The sequence below is a fragment of the Fonsecaea multimorphosa genome (genome assembly GCF_000836435.1).
Source record: "Fonsecaea multimorphosa CBS 102226 unplaced genomic scaffold supercont1.16, whole genome shotgun sequence".
Classification (NCBI taxonomy): domain Eukaryota; kingdom Fungi; phylum Ascomycota; class Eurotiomycetes; order Chaetothyriales; family Herpotrichiellaceae; genus Fonsecaea; species Fonsecaea multimorphosa.
The window spans coordinates 75,569-99,903 of record NW_015971650.1 but is presented as its reverse complement, the minus strand read 5'-3'; the positions used below and the strand labels follow the sequence as shown (position 1 = coordinate 99,903).

General features: G+C 52.4%; 11 protein-coding genes across 11 annotated transcripts; 8 read left to right on the top strand and 3 right to left on the bottom strand.

Moving 5' to 3' along the window:
* Window positions 1-404: 404 nt before the first annotated feature.
* Z520_07673 (uncharacterized protein) lies at window positions 405-2,271 on the top strand (the record flags this gene model as incomplete). The annotated part of the gene is made up of 6 exons (XM_016778170.1): window positions 405-692; window positions 741-863; window positions 917-1,108; window positions 1,159-1,968; window positions 2,028-2,100; window positions 2,153-2,271. 6 exons carry the CDS (start codon window positions 405-407, stop codon window positions 2,269-2,271), a joined length of 1,605 nt encoding a protein of 534 aa, XP_016630530.1.
* A 663-nt stretch (window positions 2,272-2,934) lies between these two features.
* On the top strand, window positions 2,935-4,511 carry Z520_07672 (uncharacterized protein; the record flags this gene model as incomplete). Its single annotated transcript, XM_016778169.1, has 2 exons — window positions 2,935-3,588; window positions 3,669-4,511. 2 exons carry the CDS (start codon window positions 2,935-2,937, stop codon window positions 4,509-4,511), a joined length of 1,497 nt encoding a protein of 498 aa, XP_016630529.1.
* A 916-nt stretch (window positions 4,512-5,427) lies between these two features.
* Window positions 5,428-7,296, top strand: Z520_07671 (uncharacterized protein; the record flags this gene model as incomplete). The annotated part of the gene is made up of 1 exon (XM_016778168.1): window positions 5,428-7,296. One exon carries the CDS (start codon window positions 5,428-5,430, stop codon window positions 7,294-7,296), a length of 1,869 nt encoding a protein of 622 aa, XP_016630528.1.
* A 411-nt stretch (window positions 7,297-7,707) lies between these two features.
* Window positions 7,708-8,160, top strand: Z520_07670 (uncharacterized protein; the record flags this gene model as incomplete). Its single annotated transcript, XM_016778167.1, has 1 exon — window positions 7,708-8,160. One exon carries the CDS (start codon window positions 7,708-7,710, stop codon window positions 8,158-8,160), a length of 453 nt encoding a protein of 150 aa, XP_016630527.1.
* A 267-nt stretch (window positions 8,161-8,427) lies between these two features.
* On the bottom strand, window positions 8,428-10,542 carry Z520_07669 (uncharacterized protein; the record flags this gene model as incomplete). Its single annotated transcript, XM_016778166.1, has 2 exons — window positions 8,428-10,117; window positions 10,175-10,542. 2 exons carry the CDS (start codon window positions 10,540-10,542, stop codon window positions 8,428-8,430), a joined length of 2,058 nt encoding a protein of 685 aa, XP_016630526.1.
* Window positions 10,543-11,488: 946 nt separating this feature from the next.
* On the top strand, window positions 11,489-12,334 carry Z520_07668 (uncharacterized protein; the record flags this gene model as incomplete). The annotated part of the gene is made up of 1 exon (XM_016778165.1): window positions 11,489-12,334. One exon carries the CDS (start codon window positions 11,489-11,491, stop codon window positions 12,332-12,334), a length of 846 nt encoding a protein of 281 aa, XP_016630525.1.
* Window positions 12,335-12,552: 218 nt separating this feature from the next.
* On the bottom strand, window positions 12,553-13,519 carry Z520_07667 (uncharacterized protein; the record flags this gene model as incomplete). The annotated part of the gene is made up of 2 exons (XM_016778164.1): window positions 12,553-13,197; window positions 13,325-13,519. 2 exons carry the CDS (start codon window positions 13,517-13,519, stop codon window positions 12,553-12,555), a joined length of 840 nt encoding a protein of 279 aa, XP_016630524.1.
* Window positions 13,520-13,975: 456 nt separating this feature from the next.
* Z520_07666 (uncharacterized protein) lies at window positions 13,976-15,940 on the bottom strand (the record flags this gene model as incomplete). Its single annotated transcript, XM_016778163.1, has 1 exon — window positions 13,976-15,940. The coding sequence occupies one exon, from the start codon at window positions 15,938-15,940 to the stop codon at window positions 13,976-13,978; it is 1,965 nt and encodes a 654-aa protein (XP_016630523.1).
* Window positions 15,941-16,649: 709 nt separating this feature from the next.
* Z520_07665 (uncharacterized protein) lies at window positions 16,650-19,226 on the top strand (the record flags this gene model as incomplete). Its single annotated transcript, XM_016778162.1, has 5 exons — window positions 16,650-16,902; window positions 16,954-17,052; window positions 17,113-17,739; window positions 17,793-17,969; window positions 18,019-19,226. The coding sequence occupies 5 exons, from the start codon at window positions 16,650-16,652 to the stop codon at window positions 19,224-19,226; spliced, it is 2,364 nt and encodes a 787-aa protein (XP_016630522.1).
* A 753-nt stretch (window positions 19,227-19,979) lies between these two features.
* Window positions 19,980-21,433, top strand: Z520_07664 (uncharacterized protein; the record flags this gene model as incomplete). The annotated part of the gene is made up of 2 exons (XM_016778161.1): window positions 19,980-20,558; window positions 20,654-21,433. 2 exons carry the CDS (start codon window positions 19,980-19,982, stop codon window positions 21,431-21,433), a joined length of 1,359 nt encoding a protein of 452 aa, XP_016630521.1.
* A 329-nt stretch (window positions 21,434-21,762) lies between these two features.
* On the top strand, window positions 21,763-24,162 carry Z520_07663 (uncharacterized protein; the record flags this gene model as incomplete). Its single annotated transcript, XM_016778160.1, has 6 exons — window positions 21,763-22,179; window positions 22,239-22,935; window positions 22,992-23,051; window positions 23,143-23,223; window positions 23,291-23,424; window positions 23,533-24,162. The coding sequence occupies 6 exons, from the start codon at window positions 21,763-21,765 to the stop codon at window positions 24,160-24,162; spliced, it is 2,019 nt and encodes a 672-aa protein (XP_016630520.1).
* Between the last annotated feature and the right edge of the window lie 173 nt (window positions 24,163-24,335).

Here is a 24,335-nt window from a genome sequence, read left to right as displayed (position 1 = left end):
AATCCAAAAAAAATTAGCAAGTTATAGTTGAGAAGCGGCCTTTCCATTCCAGGATTCTTAGCCTGAAACAAGCATCGCGGAATTCCGTGTGATTGAGCGTTGCTATGTACCGGCGGAAGAAATGATCCTGTTTCAGCGCACCAAGACAGACCTAGGGTAGATATCAGCAGGCACCAACAGACGGATGAGCAAACAAATGATACTGAAGCGAGGTTTCCTCTACCTGACCCGACAAACTTTCGATACCAGTGAACACCCGGGGCCTCCATTCAAGCTTCCCCTCTCTCTGGTCCGCCTCGGGCAAACAAGAGATAAAATGTATATAAGCTGTACAGCTTTCATCGGCAAGTATGGAGATCTTTACATGTGGTTAGTTTCGTCCTGATCATTTGATCGATCCCAAAATGCGCGAGGAATGGAGAACTCTGGTCGAGAGGAAACGTGCCGAGGGAGCCAAAGCCATTCCGAAAGAATGGCGGCTGTCTCCAAGCATCCTTGAATCTGTCAATGCCGATGCCGATATCAGCGTCCTTGACGTGCCTGGAAAGTGTGGGATTCTAACACCAAAGGAGCTCGAGATCACCGAAACCTATGACGCTGTTGATTTGACAACCAAGATTGCTGCGAAAGAGCTTTCTGCTGTTGAGGTCACTGAAGCATTCTGCAAAAGAGCTGCTATCGCCCATCAAGTGGTTAGTAACAACCCTGCATCTCGAGACAGTCGTCGCTGAAGTTCCAAGACGAACTGCTTGACAGAGATTTTCTTCGATAAGGCACTCGAAAGAGCCAAATATCTCGATGAATATCTGGAGAGAGAAGGTAAGCCCATGGGCCCGTTGCATGGAATGCCAATAAGTTTGAAGGTATGGCTAGAGGTCTCCCGCGAGGTCCCATTGCTCAACGTTGTCGTCCGCAGGATTCCTTCAACTTGAAGGGTACATATTCGACCATCGGCTACGTCTCGTTCATCAAACGACCGGCAGCGGACTTCAACTCACCTTTGGTTGACATTCTTCTTCAAAATGGCGCCGTTCTTTATGTCAAGACTAATCTTCCGCAAACATTAATGACGGCCGATTCCGAAAACAATGTCTTTGGCCGCGTCTTGGTAAGAGTCATGGCTTTTTGTTGTAACCCCGTGGCTCATCTCTTCTTTAGAATCCTCATAAGCTCAAACTCACTGCTGGGGGTAGCAGTGGTGGGGAAGGGGCCCTAGTCTGTATGAGAGGCTCACTTCTGGGTGTCGGGACAGACATTGGAGGATCGATCCGAATACCTGCCTTTTGCTGTGGAACATATGGCTTCAAGCCGTCTGTTGATCGCATTCCTTTTGGTGGCCAAACAAATCCGGTGCTGGATGGCTGGACAGGCATAATGCCAGTAGCAGGGCCTTTGGCCACGAGCCCCCGCGACTTGCGTCTGTTTCTCGAAACCGTCATCAACTCAAAGCCTTGGGACTTTGACTGCACGGCCCTCGCTATGCCATGGCATCCTGTTGAAGAGAAAAAGAGTCTGACTATTGGTGTCATCCTCGAGTGTCCCACTTGGCCGGTCCAACCACCAATCCTGCGAGCATTGAAGACGGCAACGGAAAAACTGAGGCAAGCCGGGCACAGCATCGTAATGCTCGAGAAATTTCCATCCTTCAAAGAAGCCAATCATCTGTCCTTCAAAATGTTTGATATCGACAATGAGCGCACCGGATTCAAGCACATTGAAGCCTCAGGAGAGCCACTGGTCACCTCCGTCAAGGACATGTATACACCGCCTCCTGGAGGCCGTCCCGACAAGTCTCTGGGTGATTTGTTCGACATGAATGAGCAGCGGCTCAAATTCCGATCTGACTGGTTGAAGCTCTTTGTAGAGAACAAGTTGGATGTTATTGTAGCACCAGGCTCGCATAAGACTGCTGTACCCCATGACACTTTCAGAATGCCACCGTATACAGTCATGTGGAATCTCCTGGCGGTAAGTGAAAAGCTGGCCTACGTGCCGGTATGAGAATGAAGGCTGATCATCTCGAACAGTATCCTGCCTGCATCATCCCATATCTCAAAGCGGACAAAAATCTGGACCTTCCCGACCACCGAATTCCAGATTGTGAGTCGCTCCTTGAGAGCAGGTTGCGAAGCAAGTGTCTGACAGATTGCAGATCTACCGGAAGCAGTTGATAAGGCGCCTTGTCACATTCAGGTCATCGCCAGATCTGAGCACGACGAAGAGCTAATGTCTGCCGTGGAGCTGATATCGAGGGCTCTGGGCGATCCTTGATACCGTGGAGGTAAGACCAGGAAAGTCCGGGCGCAGATAAGGACCAAGATGTGAGTAGAGGGGTTTGAAGCGGTATCTTGGCTTGAGGAAGCACATATCGCCAAAGTCTCAAATGTCGCTTTGGCAACCCTCTCCCGGCGAAACGATGTGGGACAAGAGCCTTTATATCGCCGAAGTACCTGGTTCAGTCCATTGCTCATCATGTCCGTCCAGCAAATCGACCAATGAATTTAGCTGCTTAGTGTGTGCCCATGTTTTACCAAGAGGGTTTCATGGCAGTATGGGTGAGTAGAAGTATTTCCGTAGCTTCGCAACAAATTCCGCTTCTCCCAGCAGGTCGGTTGCGACCGCTAGACTAATCTTGTTCATGCGGGGTGAAAGCCCACATTGCTTGGGGCCTAGAACTCAGACTGATTCGACCTCGATCGATAAGGACTGCAGACTTCCGCTTCAGCCCTTGATTGTACCAAAACCTAGCCCTTCCCAGGCGGTGTTCCTCTTGTCGCATTTCAATGGATGTTTGGCGAAGGTCGGACCGCCCACCATGAGATGTTGATCTGCACAGAAGCTGGCAAGCATATTTATGGGTGATATGGCACGTCCATCCAGTGCGAGTCTGCGAACCAAGACTGGATGCTTAACCTGTAAGTGCAGTTATATTTGATGGAGCCGTCTGCAGCTAACAGGACTTCGGGTCGTATGCGAAGGAAGAAGTGCAACGAAGCAAGGCCGCGGTGCGAAAAGTGCGTCAAATCCGACCGAGTCTGTACCTGGCCTGCCGAAGATGATCTGTTCGACCGGCGACATAGTCGAGCTTCCAGATCTCCTGCATTGTCGTCGCCTGCTCAGTCGCCGAAAACCATCAAGGTCACAAGACGCATTTCAAGCAGCAGCAAAGACAGCAAGGATGTTGATGTGTCACCATTCTTCGTTTGCCGTGAAATCTCCTTCAACTCAGACCTCTTTAATTCGCCAGTGTTCAAATCCGACCTTGAAGTTGACTGTTTCCGGCACTTTCTGGATGGATTTCTGCCGCTCCTCATCCTCTCGAATACACACCCAGGATTCTCATCCCAATTCATCCCAGAGGTGGTGGAAATGCTTCTGCAATTTGAGGGTATGAAAGACGTTGCACTAGCTTGTGGTGCGTCGCGCATGCATCTTCTTACCGGAAGTGCTCAAATGAACGAGGCTGGAATCAGGTATTATACTCGTGCGGTCTCTGAGGTCAATCGCTCTCTCAGCACGATCGACTGGGGGCGGGATGATTTTAATGACGCTCTTCTAGTGGCCATCATCTTTCTTTACATCCATGGAGTGAGTTCCTGATTTCAGCCCAAGTCGGTATGAAGCTCTGCAGGTGGCGAAGCTGACTAGCCAACTTTTCATCCGAACAGGTGTTTGATATTGGGACCAATGAAGACATTGGGAAACACGTAATGGGAGCGATCCAACTCATGAAACTTCGATGGACGCATTCGCGGAGACCACCCATGCCACGGCCGATCCATCGTATTATGTGGGAAAGCATCCTTTATCAAGTCTTTCGCCAGACAGTCAATCGGCCCTTTGCAGTGGACTTTCAGCCTGACTTTGAGTTCTGTGCGCGGGCAGAAGAGACGCTGCAGTCTTTGACGTTCCCAGATGCCTCGCCAGCCGACAACAGTCCCGTGATAGGATTCCCTTTGGCACTTCAAAAACTCATTATCGAGATTGTGCAACTTTGCAAAAGTCCGGCGAAACCTGAGCCTGAATTATTGGGGGTTCTCGGGCATAAAATGGCATATTGGGAGAAGACGATCCTAGAAGAGGGACACTGCATCAAGGAAGAGGACTCGTGGTGGATCAAAACATCAGCTGAACGAGCTCGCAGCTTCCACCAACACTCGACGAGCTTGCATATTCTAGCAGCATCCCTTCTTCTGGACTGGGTATCCAGATCGCATGAGGTGGGCGAGACTGAATCTCCCCTTCCGCCCGCAGGTGATACATGGCAGGTTCGCAGAGGACTGGAGATCATGCAGTGTCCGCAAGCTAATGAGGAATGGTCGAGGTGTTACCTGGGATCGTGGCCAACCTTGATATTTGGCTATGCAGTCGATAAGCCCGCGGACATTGCACTGATCCGACATGACTTGAGACAACGGTTTCAGCAGCTGTATTCAGGGGAGGAATTGCGCTTTCTGCAAGAACTGGAGTCAGTCTGGCGCGCAAGGGGGGTCTCGTGGCCGGAGGAGTGAAGATGGAAGCGGGTATCTCGCGACTCGTCATTGGGGCGTTGAGCTGGTGAATTTCCGCGTGGAATTAATTAGCTGTGGTCTGGTTTGCTGGAATACTCGGAGTAAAAGTTGATGGTGGTGGATGGGGATGCGAATCGCGTCGCAGGCAAAGATCAGATTGACAGATTGACAGCGTGGCCTTGAGACGCAATTCGCTGTTTTACGTGCCAAACTCGTTGACTAAACACCATCCCACTTTACCACTTCACCCACTTCACCCATTTGAGAATTCATTACCTGCCTTGCCTGCCTAAGCCCGCAAAGGGGTGAACTTGTCACTGTTGCTGCTTTCAAGGCCCAGCTGAGCCCACCAGTCGTGACAAAGGCGCCTCGGCAGGCGTTGAAACTGCCAGTGTCCTTGGAGGTGCCACAAATAGCCTCTCGAGGCCCCCCTTCAACCTCTCCCCAAGGTTCTCATCCTCCCCACCCATCCGCCGCGCCCATGGGCATGATTTGCTTTCCACGGCCCGGATGACGCTCATCCCTCTGGATCGCTCGTCCCGTCGTATGCCTGAACCAATGAAACCGCTGGACGCTTCTCGCCGCTTGATGAAGATGCCGCAGGCTCTGGAGCGGCCAAAGATGGAAATGCATGCTGACAGTCGTTGCTTTAGTAAACCTCTTAGTCCCATGCTGTTCTATACAACCTGAGCTCGTCATGGTGGTGGAGGTGGCCATATATTTGTCAAGTTCTCTGCCTGTGTCGAAACCATAGGCTCCATCTGTTGAGGATTTTACTCTGGCTGAAACGGAAAGAATCGACGCTGGCCATGGTATAAAGGAGGTCGTAGCATCTTTGATGCGCTTCGTCTCTCAACGTTCGTCTCTCATATCACCAACTAGGTCGACAACTTTGATGGTCAACAGGAAAAGGAAAATGGCGTTCTTTCAAGCTGCTCCCTGGCACGAGGGTGAAGTCGCGATCCATAAACGCACGCGTGTCGGCAGCTATGACAATCCGACGTCACCATTCCTCACCCCTCGGGCGGCCAACATGATCCAACGGTACCCCATGATAGCAATAGGGACGTTGGATGATCACGACAGACCCTGGTGCACAGTCTGGGGTTCCGATCAACTACCAATTGCACAGCCGGTGGCTCAAAGTGTTATGGGCGTCCGCACCACCGTCGACGCGAGCTTCGACCCCGTTATTCAAGCAATTTATAAAGGCAAGGACGACGGCGAAGTGATACGGGAAGAGGGCAAAGGGAGACTAATGTCCGGACTAAGCATTCATCTGGAGGAGAGAGGGAGAGTCAAGTTGGCTGGTCAAGTCGTTGCCGGGGCACTGACCGCGAATGAGCCCGTCACGGATGGCAACGAGCCCAAGGACGACGCGCAAACCGGCAAGTCAGGTGAAGTACAGCTCGTCGTCAAGATCGATCAAAGTATCGGAAATTGCCCAAAATACCTTAATAAGAAGCGCATCACGGCCGCCCAACCCAAGCCGAGACTATTGTCTTCGTCACCACACCTCCCTCAAAAAGCGATTGATTTGGTGCATAACGCGGACTTATTTTTCATCGCCTCCGCCCACAAACACGAGGACATGGACTGTAATCACCGTGGCGGACCTCCAGGCTTTATTCGCGTGGAGCAGTCTGCCGATTTAGAGCAAGGCAGCACCATTGTGTGGCCCGAATACAGTGGCAACAATCTCTACCAAACACTTGGAAATCTTGAAAGCACTCCTCATGCAGGCCTGGTGATCCCGGACTTCGAGACCGGTAATGTTCTCTATGTGACCGGGGATACGGAGACACTTGTGGGGGCGGAGGCGAGCAAAGTCATTGCAAAAAGCAATCTCGCCGTTCGCTTGAAAGTGACAGGAGCGCGCCTTGTTGAAGACGGGTTACCCTTCCGGGGCAAGCTGATGGACGATGCGTCCCAAGGCCGTTCGCCCTACAATCCGCGAGTGCGATACCTGGCCTCCGAGAAAACAGACGCGTTTGGGAAGACCCCGGGGGACGCACCACCAACGACAGCAAAACTCATCAAGAAGACAAAGATCACTCCTACTGTCACAAGATATAGGTTCGCGCTTGCAGATCCTGGCGTGTTTGGCCCCTGGACACCAGGGCAATACGTGGCGATGGACATGGCAGCCGAGCTGGACATGGGCTACTCGCACATGCGAGACGACGACCCGACCAGTCTGAATGATGACTATATTCGGACTTTCACTGTCTCATCCATCCCGAACTCGCTTGGCCTGCACGGGGAAGAGTTTGAAGTCACCGTTCGTGCAGTCGGCCACGTCACGAAATGGCTCGAGTGGCAGCGCGAGGGCATGTGTGAGATCGGTATTCGAGGGTTTGGCGGAGAATTTGCATTCGAACCACACGCCAGGAATGCTTTTATTGCAGCTGGGATTGGGATCACGCCTTTGCTGGGCCAGATGGAAAGCTTGGATCTCGACAAACTAAAGGTCATGTGGAGCGTTGGGATCCGCGATGTTGGATTGCCTCTGGACGTCCTCACCCAGTATCCCAGTTTGAAAGACTCGCTGACAATATGCATAACTGGCGACGAGTCACTGTTGGATGCAAAGGCCAAGGCCAAGCTCCAGGAATTGATCGAAACCGGCGTGAAAGTCCTGAGGAGGAGAGTGACGAAGGAGGACTTGGTAGCTTGGGAATCAGAAGTGGACAACTGGTATCTATGCACGGCGCCGGCGTTCAGGAAGATTGTGCAGGAGTGGATGCCTGGGACGACCATCATTTACGAGAACTTTGACTACTGAGACAACAAGGGGAATAATATCTGGGAGGCTCTTGTCTTTGATTGTCAAATTTTCACCTAGCATAGTAATGCTCTAGGAAATAGACCATAATGGAACCCTTCACAAGGGAAGCTGGTTACTTATTGAACCTTTCCAGGACTTGTGTATTTCTCCACCTCTTTGGCACATTGACCTCCCACAATAATAACTTTAGATACATGTCTGTGTATTCACATGTCCGCCCTTCAAGTCCCCGTCCGGCAAGCAGCGGTCTACAGCTTCCGAAGGCGCTTCCGCCCATTGAAAACAGCAGATCGAGTCTTTCTCCACGACATCCATCCCCACCGCCGCCAGCTCCAACCCCAAAACTATACAGCAAAGCCGATCTCGCCGTCGGTGAGGTTCCCCGTTTGTGCACCGTGTCGACACAGCATGTCAAGCCACACAGCCGGCGCCACAGCCTCCAGCGACTCTACTACTGCTCCCAGTGGCATCGCCGACGACCAGACCATATACAAACTGACCTTCTACGTGCCGCCGGAGAACACACACGCATGCCTTTCAGCGCTCTGGGCCACCGGGGCAGGGACATGGCCTAATGGGCCTGAGTTCCCCTCCTCCTCCTCCGCTTCTGGAGGTGAGCCTATTGAGCCTGCGAAGTACACGGACACAGCCTTCATCAGTCGAGGGACGGGGCAGTTCAAGCCCTCAGCCGCGGCGAACCCGCACATCGGCACGCCCGGGAAGGTCGAGTACGTCGAGGAAGAGAGGGTCGAGATGGTGGTCGTGGGCACGCAGAGGTGTAAGGATGCCGTGCGTGAACTGAGACGCGCCCATCCGTACGAGGTCGTCGCTTTGTTCGTGGTCAAGTGTGAGGATTTCTGAATCTATATAGAATCCAAGAAAGGGAGGAGATGGCGAACGGCGGAACTCGAATCACAGAGAAGTCGAGGAATGTTCAATTTGGTTTCTTTTGGTATCTAGTTGTCACAACTTTGCCTTCCGGAATACAAGAGAGAAAAAGGAGAAAGACCAACGCCCTTTTGCATGTCCGGCCTGTTTCTTCCCTAGACCGAGCACATCTAGATGCTTGTTATCGAGTCCTCAATTCATAACGCTGGTACAAAATTCATGCCAAAGTCCGCGACCTCCTCACAGCTCATCGTGTCCCGAAGGCTCGTCATCATCATCTCCATAGTCTGGCATGCCTCCTGCACCACCAGCGTACAGCTTGCTGCTAATCGGATATGCGACTTGAGACAACTTCTCGAATTGCTCCTCAAAGTCATCCTTGTCCGCGGAATCAGCGTTGTCACTGAGCCAGTCTTGCGTCTCCTTGATGGCATCCAGAAGAGTCTCTTTATCTTCGTCATCGATCTTGCCACCGAGCCCGTCCTCGTCGTTGACCTGGTTCTTCAATGACGAGGCATAGTTCTCCAACTTGTTGCGGGCGTCGATCTTGTCCTTGACGGCGCGATCTGCCTCAGCAAACTCTTCGGCCTCTGCCACCATTCGGTCGATTTCATCCTGGGTAAGACGTCCCTTGTCGTTCGTGATGGTGATCGACTCAGACTTGCCAGTGCCTTTGTCGCCAGCCGAGACCTTGAGGATACCGTTTGCGTCAAGTTCAAACGAGACTTCGATCTGAGGGACACCACGAGGGGCGGGAGGAATGCCAGTGAGTTCAAATTTACCCAGGAGGTTGTTGTCCTTGGTCATTGCCCGTTCGCCTTCGAAAACCTGAATAAGCACTACGGGCTGGTTGTCCGCGGCCGTAGAGAAGATTTGAGATTTCTTGGTCGGTACCAGAGTGTTTCGAGGAATGAGCTTGGTCATGACTCCACCAGTGGTCTCGATACCGAGGGTGAGGGGATTGACATCCATGAGAATGAGGTCTTCGGTTCCGGTTTCGCCAGAAAGGACGCCACCTTGAACAGCTGCGCCATATGCGACAGCTTCGTCTGGGTTGATACCCTTGCTTGCCTTCTTGCCACCAAAGAATTCCTCGATCATTGACTGGACCTTGGGGATACGAGTTGAACCACCAATCAGGACAATGTCGTCAATCTCGGATTTCTTGACCTTGGCGTCTTTCAAAACTTGTTCGACCGGCTTAAGTGTCTTCTTGAACAAGTCCATGTTCAACTCCTCGAACTTGGCTCGCGTCAAGGTCTCAGAGAAGTCATTACCATTGTGGAAAGCTTCGATTTCGATTCGGGTAGACATTTGGGAAGAAAGGGTTCTCTTGGCTCGTTCGACTTCACGCTTGAGCTTACCCATGGTCTTCAAATCCTTGCGAATATCAACATCGTTCTCCTTGTTGTATTTCTTCACAAAGTAGTCAATCACTCGTTGATCGAAATCTTCGCCACCAAGATGGGTGTCACCAGCAGTGGCCAAGACCTCGAAAACGCCGTCCTCAATTGAAAGAAGAGAGACATCGAAAGTACCACCACCAAGATCGTAGACAATGATCTGGCTCTCCTTGCCTTTCTTGTCAAGACCGTAAGCGATGGCTGCGGCAGTTGGCTCGTTAACAACACGCAGAACAGTCAGGCCAGCGATAGTGCCAGCGTCCTTGGTGGCTTGTCGCTGAGCGTCGTTGAAGTATGCCGGGACCGTGACGACTGCGTGGGTGACTTTCTTGCCCAGGTATGCCTCTGCAACCTCCTTCATCTTGCCCAGAACCATGGCGGAGATTTCTTCAGGCGTAAAGGTCTTGGGTTTGCCAGAAACTTCGACATTGACCACCGGCTTGCCGTCTTTGCTGGCGACCTTGAAAGGGAAGTGTTTCAGATCTCGCTGAACGTCCTTGTCCTCGAATTTGCGGCCGATCAAACGCCTAAGGAATCATGTTAGTAAAGTCACGGTACGAGGCAAAAGGCTAGAGAACACTCACTTGATGTCGAAAATTGTCCTGGTAGGATTCGACGCATATTGATTCTTTGCGGCGTCTCCCACTAACCGCTCTTCATCGGTAAATGCCACGTATGAAGGTGTTATCCGATTTCCTTGGTCGTTCACAATGATCTCGACCTTGCCGTTCTGCATGACACCGACGCAGGAATATGTTGTGCCCAGATCGATACCAATGACGGTGCCATAGTTGCTGTCAGAGTCGTTTAAGGGTGCTTGATCTTCAGCATTCACTCTGCCGATCAAAGCCAAGGGGCAGACAAAGATGAGGAGGAGGTAGAAGAGAGTTGTCCACTGCAAAGCAGCAGAAGAGTGTCTGTGCGGTCGACGCTGGACGTTACCGGACGCCATCTTGTCGGTGAGGAGAGGAAGGAAAGAGAGGTAAAGAAAAACGAATAGAGTATGGTTCTTGGGAGAAAGGTCGAGGAGTATTGAGGCTGGCGGTGGAGGGAAATATTTATTCTAGGGCCGCAGTTATCGATACGCTGTCCTTTTCCACCATCTTCACTGGCGGAAGGCGGCGCGAGGACACTTTGTTCGCCGCAGTCACCCAAAAGCGCCCCCATCATGGCCATCCTGGAGCTACGAGCCACCGAGCCACTTGCCCCAGCCTTGGCGGTCAAGGGGAGGCTCTGAACACGCTGTCTTGCCCCTGAATCAATGCCAGCCTGGCCTCTATTCTGTTCTTTGCAGATCCAACAAGTACCATTCTGTTCCATCCCACTGGGGCATTTTGATTGTGCTTCTATTTTTTCCTACTGAGCCAGCCCATCATGACTCGGACAAGGGCACCACCAAGTCACAATGCACACGCGAGCATTCTTTAGTCTACCTAATCAAGGTTCCTTTGGCACCGGGTATGCAGTGCCGGTTTCCGCGTCAGGGATACATTGTTCGAATCCCATCTGTCCGCATACACAATGCCTACCCTTTCCTACAATAAACAGGAACATCATCTCGCGACATGCCGCCAGCTTCCACCCATTCAACGGCCACTCAGGTAAGCTCCAAAGTCGCAGTGGCGGCAGCAGCATCATCAGAAGGACTAGTACCTCGTACCTCGTACGTCATTCTTCGCTATGCCGCATTATCCCCCGCATCGCATTGACATTACCACATTCTCGCCGAGCGCGGCGAGCATCAATTCTTTATACACTTCTCTGTTACATTACTACATGGCATGAATTTCCTTTCCATTCCGACTCAACCCCTCCGTCTTAGCAGTCGCTGTCTCCCCTTTCTACTTCGCATTCCGTCAGTAAGCTCGTCCAGAGCCTTCTCAATCTCGCGTCGCGCCATGGGCTCCGTCGATACCTCCCTGCACCCCCATACGTCGGGCCGCGCTGCTCGCTTCGCGGAAGCACATTCCTCTCCAAACCCACTGATCCTCTACGGCGGTTGGTTTTGTCCCTTCGTCCAGCGCAGCTGGATTACCATCCATGAGAAGAACATCCCGCACCAATATTTCGAGATCAACCCGTACCACAAAGATCCCGAGTTTCTCAAATTAAACCCTCGTGGTTTGGTCCCGACCCTCGCCGTTCCTCTTGACAAGGATGGCAAGGACCAAAAGCCCCTCTACGAAAGTTATGTGATCTGCGAGTACCTGGACGAAGTATACAACGACCCTTCTAAGAACGGACCTGATCTGCTGCCCAGAGAAGACGCCTATTTGCGTGCAAAATGCCGGATTTGGATCGATCACATCTCAACGAGGATTGTTCCCGCCTTCTACCGTTTCATGCAACATTCAGATTCAAAATCATATACCCTCGATGAAGCGCGAACGGAATTCCTCAACCATATCAAGACCTTCATCAAAGAATGCGATTCGCAGGGACCATTCTTTTTGGGGGAGAGATTCAGCCTTGTGGACATCATGCTCGCGCCTTGGCTATGCAGGATGTTTCTTTTTGATGTTTACAAAGGCGGAGTGGGTGTGCCTGAGGAAGGGAAGGGAGGCGATGACGAAGAAGTGTGGCAGAGATGGAGGAAATGGGCAAAAGCAGTGGGTGCAAGGGAGAGCGTGTTAGATACCTTGAGTGAAAAGGATCAATACGTCGATGCGTACCGGAGATATGCGGAGGATACCACGCAGAGCGAGGTTGCGAAGGCCACGAGGTCGGGAAGAGGCTTGCCATAGACCCTAGGACAAGGTTGGGAGGGTATCGAAATAAATGGTCAATGGCTTTTCTTCCAGTCCAGAGTTTTAGACCAGGAATCCGTCTCTCGTTCGTTGTTTCGTATTTGAGACCTTCTCGTTTGCAAATGTAGCACAACTCCTCCCGAGGTCCATGCATATGCGTCTTAAAGCCTGCCCCGAATTCGTTCACGGCGTCACCGGCACGTCCGGGTCCCTGTCTATCTCTTGCCCTCCCCTCTCAGATCCCCACCCAGCCCGTAGCCTCTAATCTTCTCCCACTCGACCTTCTGCCTCGTGACGGGCAACTGCCGTCGGAGGGCCTTGAAGCTAGTCTCGTTCATGCCGACGATGGTCCTGTTCACCTCTTCCTGGTACTGTTTCTCGATTGCGGCAATCTTCCTCACCACACTCTCACCACTGCCTCCGCCGTCGACCGACACGTTTGAAAAGTCCTTCTTCGTCGACAGCGCGACGTTGCCGTCTTCGTAGTAGTGCACGTCGACCTTGATGCTGCCGGACAGGGTGTTGGAGGACGGGTTGTAGAGGACGGCGGTTCTCCAGCGGCCGCTGAGAAAATTCTTGGGCGAGGACTTCAGCGAGGATATCAGGATTGCCACCTGGGAGTCGTCGGGGGTGGCACAGACGGTGAACGCCGACGGCGAGGACGTCGGAGGGTAATGTTCGGCGAAGTGGCCCGAGAGGTGTTTTACGATTGACGACACGAGGTCGCTGTGCTTGGTGTCGTGGGTGTAGGACTGCGGTGCCGAGGGCTTGGAGGTGGTGTGGTCGAAGGAGAAGGACGTGGAAGATTGCGTGTCGTAGTACTGGCCCGAGGAGAGCTTGTTGTAGGAAGATATTAGGACCTGTTCAAGTCAGCCTCGCTGTCAGCTGGACGTTGCCGCCAATTCCCCCAATGGACGGGCTCTTTTCTCGCTGCAATTAAGAGAACTTCTTCTCTTGTCCGCAGGATGAGGGAAGCAGTATTCGTACATAATCGCTCGCTCCCGGGAGCTTCACAGCCACCATCTGCTCTTCGTTGTACTTCTCGAACGCAGGCTTCAGCTTTGCGATCAGTGCCGGGTCGTCGTCGGAGGTGAGGGCCTTGATGTCCTTGATCACATCTTGGAGTTCCCCAGAGGGCGCACCCTCTATGAACGATGAGGTGATGTCTACCGTCGAGCCCATGACCTGTGGAATAGAAGGAATGCTACAAGACAGATCGGAGAAAGGACGAGTTTCCGCTACGTTTGGAGCAATGGTAATGTTAGCCTGGTGGAGGGGCGGCCAGCTTTGAGGCTCGTGCCGCAGCGCGAACAAACTCGGTGTGTCAGACACCGGCGGGAAATCCTTTAGAGGCGCAGCCAAGTACGAGGTACTCGGTCCATACGAGTAGCCTGAGGGCGGGACTAGACTGTATCGGACATGCTACCAGCTTTTGAATTTTGAGATCTGTAGCATCAGAGAATCTCATTGCTTCGTGTGCAGCAAGGATTCAAAGCAAGAGCAATTGAACTCGAGTGGCATAGTACATAGCTCGAGATGAAAAAGCAACCATGTCTCCTTCCAGCCCATGCCATGCCAGTCCGCTCCAGACGCCTTGCTAGCCAGAGATCAACTCGTGAAAAAGGACAATGGGGAAGGCTAGTCGATGCTCATGCTCATGATACCTTCATTCGTTTCAGTCATGCCTTGCAACCCAATTTTCTTCGTTCCATTATGACTGCTCCCGCTATTGCTGCGATCACCATGGCCATGTCCGGATCCCTTTGGTGGCAGCTTGGACCACGCCTTGTCGCTCGTCAGGACTGGGCTTTGCGGCAGGACAGGACTACTTTGGACACTCATGCCAGGAGACACCGCTCGCCGTTTGGTGTATGATGGGTCAAAATCCTCCTCGCGGCGTCGCTTGTTGTTGACTCGTCGGGCGACATCTGCCGCGGTAGGCGGGTTGGAGGCCAAGGGAGTGGTCGACCTCGATCTGGATCGGTTGAAATGCTTGAGAGCAGGGTTGTCGACAAGTGAGGAGCCGGGAGTATCCATCATGTCGTCGCTGATGGCGGAAGAGCTTTCGCGAGGTCGTAAAGACGGGGGAGGAGTTCGATAGCGCTCGTCGAATCCGTTCCAAAACCCAATTCCTGCCGAGTTCCTCTCGGCCTGTCGACTAAAGCTATCAGGAGGAAGCAGACCTCTGTTGTCCATCATCATATCTTCGATCGACTCCTCTATGGGCTCAGCTGCAAAATTGTTGTTCTGATGGGTGGGCATTATCGGGGACTTTGGCTGTGAAACGGTCGGCTCATTCTCTTGGACTTGGCGAATGACTTCTGCCTCACGTCGCGCTTCACTTTCGATCGGGGCGGCTTCTTCCATCAGCTGTGCACGGATTCGAGCAAAGCCTTTTGTCTTGGGAAGCAAGTTGCCTCTGCGGGTGACAGCTCTGCGAATGACCTTTCTAGGGTCGTCGCCATTTGCACCGTCCATGTCTGAAAGAGACTGGGCCCCGTTGGTCCTGGCAGTGGTATTGTCTTCGCTGTCTGAAAGATGCAGATCGTTGGTGCCCAGACTTAAACTTTCACGCCGAGACTGGACTTGTTGCTTGGTTAGCCCCGTTCCAAAGTAACTGCCCCCTGCGTTTTCAACACTTTTCAATACGCCAGGTGACAAAGGCCCCGGTGAAGGCTTGGAGCTGTTCATGCTCACGCTACTGGAGCTATGTTGACTTTTGCCCTTCCGCGTGCGAGCTCTCCTAAAACTCATCAGGCTGGGCTGAAAACTCATCAGGCTTGCTTGTGCCGGAGATGGTTGATTGTTCATCCATTCCATTCCAGGACTGTTCACCCAGCCCGGCATGGGCCCCGGGTTCAACCTTGACGCCGCAGGTGTGCTCAATATCGCTTCATCCACTTCGCGATCAATTGCCATGTCGTCTGAAGAAGTATCAGACTCAGAGTCAGAATCAGAGCCCATCATATTCACGGAGCTGACGGAGCTTGACAGGTTTGTTCTATCGTTTGACAAGGACCACAAAGCATTTGATTGATTGCTTGGTGAATCAAGCACGGTATTCCCCAGACTTCTCCTTTGGGGTATTTGTATTCCTCTCCCTGTGATCGGCGATGCATCTGGAGACGCTTCTGCCAGCGTAGAATGGTGCAAATTGGTGCATGCCCTTGTATAATCCAGCCCTCGTGATCTCCTTGGGAGCATGGACGAGGGCGATCCATAGACATAGGACGAATCTAGTTTTGGTGATAACGGAATTCGAGGGATTGTGGGACCTGTGCTTGTTCCAGCGGCGTCCTTTGACGGCATATGAAGGGAAAGACCTCGAGTATGGATCGGAGGACGAGAGGGTGTTGTTGGGATTGTGATCGCCGAGTCATCCTTCGAGATTCGTCGCAGAGGTTCTCGAAAGGCTGGCGAAGGAGAGAGAACAGGCTTGGGAGCGTCAGAGAAAGACCGTGGCTTTGGAGAGCCCTTGGTGGATGTTCTCGAGCATCGCGGAGTGCGTTCGCCCTCACTCTGTTCGATTTGTTGTGTAAGATTCGACTTGGTCGGGGAGAGACCAAGTCCAATTGGCGCGGCATGGATGCTAGCAGTCGACATTGTTGAAGGATTGTACGCGCTACCGAAGCATCACGATGAAGCAGAGATGAACCATATCGCGTAGGATAGATAGTAGTTTCACATTTCCTAGTAGGCATGCAGCAGGCAATAGATGAAGGAATTCGATGGTGCCAGGAGGCTCTGTGTCGAGCAGTGACTTTGGTCGCGCGTAGAGGGCGGCTGCATGTAACTGCGGTTCACCTGGAAATTGCGGCGTGATAAAGGGACGGGGGATTTTGAGGTCCTCACAGCCAAGCCCGAAATAGGATGAGGGTGATGCCGCCCTGTACTGAACCCCGCTCGTGCTAGACACTGGGCGACAGGACTGATGGTGCCTATAAAGCAGCGCTTGCAGTGACATCTGCAGCCGGCTGCCACCTGATAGCCTTTTGCCAATGCACTGCGTACACAACGGCTACAACCATAACTCACATCCACCTGATCGCACCTAAGTCTTTCCTTTGATCTCCATGTCTCTTTAACAAGGAGATAAAACTAGAAGAGGAACGAAAGTGTGAAGATAGGCTGTTGGAACGCCCCGCACGACGAAAACTCTCGCTCGACTTCGTCGAACTAGAGCCCTCGTCAATCACTTTGTCAATTCATTGTCTAGGAAGCAAGTTCTAGTCTGACTTGAAGCCCAAACTGCACCATCGTCCTTTTGTTCCCGTCTCGATAATCAGCCACATTCTTTCTGTCAAGCGTCGTCATGTCAAATCGTCGGGTAAAGTCTTTGGCCCTGGATGAAGATGATTACGAGGATTACGAGGACTATGACGACGACTATGGAGATGGTGGCGGTGACAACGAGCTTTCTGCAGAGGACAAGGAACAAATGCAGCAAGGAACCAGCAAAGTGCGTGCGGCTTTAGGGCCAGCGTTTCCTGCTACAGACAGTGAAATTCAAGAGGCGCTGTGGCACTATTATTATGACGTTGGAAAATCTGTCGCCTACCTGAGAAGTACAGGATCACGCTCCCTCCTCGAGCTTGGTTGAAAACTCACTGTGCCAGACAAACAGAAACCTGCCCTTGCCTCTATAAAGAAACAGACGAATGGCTCAAAGAGTAAGCTTGCTCTTCTATGTTCCTCGCCTGCATCCCTTTCACGTCGTGGTGGTCATGATAGCTTGCGACCGCGCCGTTTCGAAGAGGATGCTGATAAGCATCAAGATCTCGCCACAATCGCCACTTGCTCCAACCCATTTTCTGCGGCGGATTTCTTCAAGGATAGTCCATGGTTGCAGATTCCTGAGCATCGGAGGGCACAGATCATCATCACTCCGCTCTATCCCCGCTTCCGTCTTCTGGGCGGTGCGTCAAACAACGGCAAGACATCCAAACTAGCGGCTCTTGCCGCTAAGCGAAGGCAGAAAGAGAGCGAGAGACTCGACGCTCAAACCACAGACGATACTGGATCACAGCAGGACTACCTCTCCAGCTTGAATAAATTGCGGATCAGCCAGCCATCAAGAGTGAAGTCCGAATCATCAGATGCGTCAGCCTCCCCGCTAGCAGAATCTCAGCTTCAATCACAAAAGAATGATCACAGGCACGGCGATTCCGTGCAAATAGATAGCAAGCACAAATCTTCGCAGGGAGCGCCAGACGCCTCGCTTGAGGTCGACCAGCGTCTTCGAGCCGGTCCCTCGGCATTTGCCAGTATCATGACCAGCCGCGACGCTGACACATATCTTCCATCATCAAGCGACCTTTTCTCCATTGGAGTAAATGCTAAATCTTTCAACTTTGCAGAGCCGAGTCCGGACGATATTGTGACCAAGGCACAGACTGGAAAAGGTCGGGGATAAGGCTGATCGAGATGAAGAGGAGCTAACATGCTCGTAATGTAGCCACGACACCGGCCACTTCTAAAGCCAAGGATACAAACCGAGCAAAGTCAGGTTTAGCTGGTGGCGTGCATGAGCTATCCGTCCAAGATGCTCCCAAAATCAAGAGTAAAAACATCGATGTGCTTGCAGAATACCGGAAAAATGAACGAAAAAATGCGGCAAATTTTGTAGTCATCGGTAAGCAATTCCAGCTCGGTGGATTTCTAGAGTGCACTAATTCTCCAAGGCCATGTCGATGCAGGAAAAAGCACTCTCATGGGAAGGCTACTTTTTGACTTGAAAGCGGTCGATCAAAGAACCCTAGACAAGTATCGACAAGAAGCAGAACGTATCGGCAAAGGTTCCTTTGCCTTCGCCTGGGTCTTAGATCAAGGCTCGGAAGAGAGGGCTAGAGGCGTGACTATCGACATAGCCACCAACAAGTTCGAGACCGACAAGACCTGCTTTACTATCCTGGATGCCCCCGGTCACCGGGACTTTGTGCCGAACATGATTGCAGGAGCTAGTCAGGCAGACTTTGCGGTCCTCGTCATCGACGCCTCGACAGGGAATTTTGAGTCTGGGTTGAAGGGACAGACCAAAGAACACGCTCTCCTAGTACGATCCATTGGCGTCCAGCGAATAATAGTGGCCGTGAACAAGATGGATGTTGCGGAATGGTCCGAAGAACGATTCAACGAAATCCGTCAACAGATGGCCGCATTCCTGAGCAGCGCGGGGTTTCAGGCAAAGAACGTAGCATTCGTCCCTTGCTCTGGCCTCGGAGGTGAGAACATTCTGACTAGACCCTCAGATCCGAGGTCGTCATGGTATGCCGGCTCGACGTTGGTTGAGGAGCTGGACAAGGCGGAGCCATCAACCCACGCCCTAGACAAACCTTTGCGGATGACTATTAACGATGTTTTCAGAGGTGGCGTGCAAAATCCCCTGTCTGTGTCAGGGCGATTGGACACGGGCACTATTCAGGTTGGGGAACAAGTGATTATCATGCCAAGTGGTGAAAAGGCCCAGATTCGGAGCTTGGAGGTCGACGATGAACCCCGAGAGTGGGCAGTGGCAGGACAGAATGTGGTCCTCAATCTGACCGACATTGACCCCATACACCTGAAATCAGGAGATGTTCTCTGCAGCCCCCTATCGCCCATCCAGAACATCGGTGAGTTCAAAGCGAAGATACTTGCATTCGATCACTTGACTCCAATGAACGTCGATGTGCACAAAGGACGCTTGCATGTACCCGGTCGAATCAGTCAGCTCGTCGGTGTCTTGGACAAATCATCAGGCACAATCACGAAGAAAAAGCCCAAAATTGTCCAACCAGGATGTGTTGTGCGAGTCACTGTGCAGCTAGACCAGGTTGTGCCGTTGGAATCGCCTTCAAGGATTGTTCTCAGAGCAAATGGCGAAACTGTCGGTGCGGGCCTAATCGAATAGGCAATGCAAGCCGCCTGCAAGGCTGTCTTTTAGATACGACGTCGCCAATGCATCAAATCAACCGAGGACCGGGCGGAGCGTCCCCAGCATACAAGGTTTCGAGAAAGGAGAAGCTTGTCCCCTGGGGTTGGCCGCTGCCCCCTTCGTGTTCCGTCATATTCGGGGCCAAATCGGTGGCGTATGGGATAATGTCCCGAAATCTCTAGCCTAGTGCAAATCTGAAACTCAACACTGAAATTCACGGGAGAATCGCCATCCTTTGGCCCCGCTTTGACAGCCTCGTTATTCGCTGCGAGAACTTGCGTGGATAGAGCAGAGGCTGAGGCATCCTGGCACTTCGGTCGTTTGTACCGGGGTCATCACTACCTGAGACGCTGGCAGACTCGTGGGCTGCTTATTCTATCCTTCATTTCGCACAGCGGCATCTACTCCAGTGAGCCATGTCTATCTCGAAGGGGATGGAGGACCCTAGGTCTTTGGGTACAAAATGGACCTTGCTCCTACCCTTCCGTGCTGTTCTATTCCCCTCGAGCACGTTGTTTTACTCATAATAGGCACTCAAAGAGTCCTTTCGTTCGTTCTCTAAGCGGCGCAGTGCGCACGTCCATTCGTTCCCAATCTATTCAGTCATTCGTTTCGTCCAGGCTTCGGATCTGAGTTTCGATAGCCGAAGCCATTGAGATCTACTGCTGCTACAGATACTGTTTCGAGTTATTCGTCCAGGCTTCCTGACACAAATTCTTTTGCAACGACATGGCTGCAGCATTGATCCTTTCAGGGTTGACCCTGGCTGGCGTGGTCCAAGCCCACATTGCGGCCTTCGCGAAGGGCATGTACTGCGAGAATGGTACAGACCCTTCCAACCCGAACTTCAACTCCAACGCACCCGTGTCGCCGTTGTACAACCTTACCCAGGACCAATGGTGGTTTCAACACGATCGAGGATGTGATGCTGTTCCTCCTCCTCCTGGAGTCTTCCTCGAGTTACCTGCCGGCGGCTCCTTCGATGTTGACCTGGCAAACAACCAGGCATTCTCAAACCTATCCTACGGCGGCTCGAAGACTTCAGAATGGCCGGATGGTGGAACTCATCCAGAAGACTGGAATGGTGGCGGAGTTGGTGAAGGTTGTATTCAAGACGGTGGTTACATGCATGTGCAGAACCAGAGCATGACTCAGGGAACTGCCTTCGCCATTGCGTATGAAAGCGATCTCTCCACCATCACGTTGGAGGACTTGGTCGTGTTTAGTGTGCTTGAGCACACTCCCTGGAAACGGGCAGCAACCTACCAAGTTCCAGCGGCCATGCCTGCATGCCCCGAAGGCGGATGCGTAAGTCGCCCTTGTCGCTGTGATGCCGTTTGATATCTCGGGGCATGCCTCGTTTACTGCATCAGCATGAATACAGGCTAACAAAGGCTTTCTAGACTTGTGCTTGGCTCTGGGTGCCGAAAGGATGTGGTCAACCCAACATCTATATGCAAGGCTTCAAATGCATGGTTACTGGTGCCACGTCAACAACTCCTCTAGCAAAAGCCCAAGCACCCTTGATGTGTGACACCGACCCTTCCCAATGCGTTACAGGAGCAAAGCAAATGATCGTCTGGAACCAGTTGACAGGGAACAATGTCGTGACAAGCGGCTCACAGACGCCAGCTTACAATACACGTAACGGGTTCACGCCAGGTCCGCAGGAAGATATCTTTGAAGGCGCTCCCTCTGCACCTGAAGGACCGGCATCCTCTTCTACAACTTCTTCCAGTTCGCCTTTCACCTCTACTACCGCTCCTGCAGAAATACAAGTGCAATCCTCCTCCACGACTTCTTCCAGTTCACCCTTCACCTCTGCTACCGCGCCTACGGAATCACAAGTGCGATCCTCGTGGGTGACTAGCACTGCTGTTACAGTTACCTCAAGCTCTGGAACGCCATCCATGACCCTTCCCACTTCAAGCTTGTCACTTTCCCCATCGTGGACGACCTTGGCGACAGTGGTGAAGCCGGTCTCGACAACAAGCGACGCTGCCTCGGTTCCCGTTGCTCCACTGTCTTCTAGCAGCATGAGCTGGGTTGGTCCGTCTGACGGAACCCCTGAAACTGTGACCGTCAGTGTGACGGTCACTGTCACTGCCGCTGGCTCCATCCCTACGGGCTTGAAGCATTTCAAGGGGTGCTGGGTTGAGGAAGAAGATGAAGTGGACAGCTGAGCATGGATCATTTCGTGCTGGGAATGACCACCGTTAGAGGGATTGAGAGTATTGCCCTAGGGCTGGCACAGTCACCAAGAGCGTGGACTTTGACATTTGTATATTATCATTTAACTTCTTCCCCCTTCGTGCTCCTGTCAGGGAGAAAGGAACAACACTTCTTTCGGTCCCGCATTGGCCTCTTATGGACCATGGCCAAGCCAACATTCCATTCCATCACTTCGTGGCCTGTGCGCATCACAACGCGGCTCCAAGGATGAAATTTCAAGCACACACTCGAAGCATGTCTTGTTCTTCATCGTGTCCGTTGGCTGTGAGCATCTTTCACGATGTCTCTGTTCCACTCATTTCTCATGTTTGCGGGCGTTCTATTTCACACCACATACGGTTTTGTTGATTTCGGATCCTTGACCCTCCCTGTTGAACCCATTTACCAACCTACTCCAAGACCCAACCAGTTGCAGGGTGGCTTTGATCTCCGCTATGAGGTTCTTCCTTCGATGATCACGGCTGTTGCACCTTCAGTCACGATCGCGGCCAATGGAACCCGCCAGACGATGTACAGCGTCCATTATCATCACTACTTTAGCAAGACACGGCAGGGCAGAGGAGTCTTCGACAAGCGTGGAGTGTTTGCAAGCGACCCGCCCATTGCAACATGCACTCCATGTGAAGGGCCGGGTGTTTCTTCTACCTTTTCTATCACATCCACGTCTACTCTGACATGCACGACCATTACATATCATGTGAGTTCTCGGTGCTGGGAATCGTCTCTTCAAACTGCGAGACTGACGGCTTTCTTCAGGGCGTCTTCGACTTTCCCCCAACTACGACAGGTGCGTCCTGTTACGACACGAACTACAGTGGCGTCTTCCAATCAAGTACCTCGTCAACCACTGGCCTGCCTTGTTGTTTCACGATACCCGCGTCGTGTCTATTGAATAGCACCACCAGCACCTCGTTCATGGCATCGACCGGAGTCTTTAGACCGACAACCACATCTACGACAACAGCGTTCAGCTCCTCAGCAGCAAGTTCTAGGTCTTCCCTGACCATCCCAACCAGCACCAGTGGAACCTCCTCTCAATCTCAAGGCCCCATACTCAACAGTGGCAGCTCCTCGACATCTACAAGCACCACAGTCACCGTCGTCGTCACAGCTACGTCCACCTCGACTCCAAAGTTGACAACTACCACAAGCAAGTCAAGCTCTTTCATGGTTTCTGGTCAGCCTTATACATCTCCTTCAACCTCAAGGCCCTCGACTAGCAACACCAGCTTGTCAATCATCGTCATTTCAAGCACGACGATTACAATCACAAATTCTGCGACCGCCATTTCAACAGCTGGAAGTGGAACATCATCTTCCTTGTCTACGTTGACGGTCATCACTGGCTCTGCGTCCAGCACGATGTCGACTTCGGCCTCGGCCTCGCTCATCACAACAACAGTGCCAGATACCATCATAGGATGTGGGCAAGCTTCCGGTAGTGGTATCATCAGTAAGTGCTTCCAATCCCTCTCTCATAGCCAAGTTCTATAGCTGACTCCATCACAGTTGGCACAGGCACGGTATACCTGGAAGGAACACCGATAGTCACCTCAGGAACTGCAAGTGGTACGGATTTGGAAACCCGACTGTTTTCAGCATTCCTTCCCGTTGTCTACTCTACAATGAAGTCTCAGGTACTGATTCTTTCCCCATCCAGGCTTCGCAAACAATGTCTCTGGCTGCGGAACGATCATTGCTACGTCCGGAACGTTCACTGGATCCGCTACAATCACGGGCTGTGCGTATACTCCCTCGATTTGGCTGACCGCGATAGAAGCAAGGATCAATAGCTGACACTGAAACAGGTGGTTCGGGCTCGGGCACTGGGACTTTAACCGGCACAGGAACCGTCTGGCCGGCATATATGGGAGGACTGATCTCGCTGGTCACCTCGGGCACGGTCTCCGGCAGTGGCAACTTCAGCGGCTGCGGCACCTTGGTACGTATCCTCCCATACGAGATAATGTTATCACGCCGGACTACGCTTGGATTGGGCATTATATACACGCACGTCCCCTGAAGCTAACTTTCTGGTGTTCTCTTGCAGACCGGTTCCGGCACATTCGTCGCTACGACAGGTTCACCCATCTTGGTCTCGCCCTCGACGACTCCGACTCCGAGTTCTAGACCGATCAAGACCGTCAGCGTGTATCTCTCCTACTGCCCAGAGCCCATGGGCGCGAATGACATACTCCGGCTTGCCGGCGGCTCCAACATGACGTCCCCCCCAACATCCTCCAACACTACCTTGCCCTACTACTCCTCGCCGTCGTCCTCCTCCTCGAATACAACCCTACTTGCGAATAACTCCACCGGGACCAACCCGCTGTGCCAGACGTGCCCCAACACGGTCGGAGTCTGCTGTCCGCCGACGGTGCGCTGCCAGGCCGATGACGGCAAATGCCCACTCTACGCGCTGGAGAACTCGGGAAACACCATCAATGGGTACCTGATTGCGCAGGTCATGAACAGCTCGGCGCCCGTGGCGGGACGGAAGAAGGTCCGGGCGCTGGAGAAGAAGCAGCTGCACAACATGGGGTCTGCTGGGGGAGGTCAAGACAATAAAGCCACGGCCAAGGGGTTCGGAGGCAAGGATTTGCTAGACCTGGAGGCTGGGGTGGAGAGGCAGTTGCAGAGACACAGGGAGAAAAAGAGGGCGCATAAGAAGCAGTTTTAGATGATGGCAAGGGAAAGGAAAGCTGTATGTTGTGTCGTTGTGTGGATTTCTGCAGCTATTGTGATGGTATCATTGGTCCTCTTCCTCTCTTTTTTGGTTTTTCTTCTTTCCTTTACATATTGAGAATGCAGACTTACGGTCTAAGCGACCTGTGCTGCACGGTTTGAAGCAGC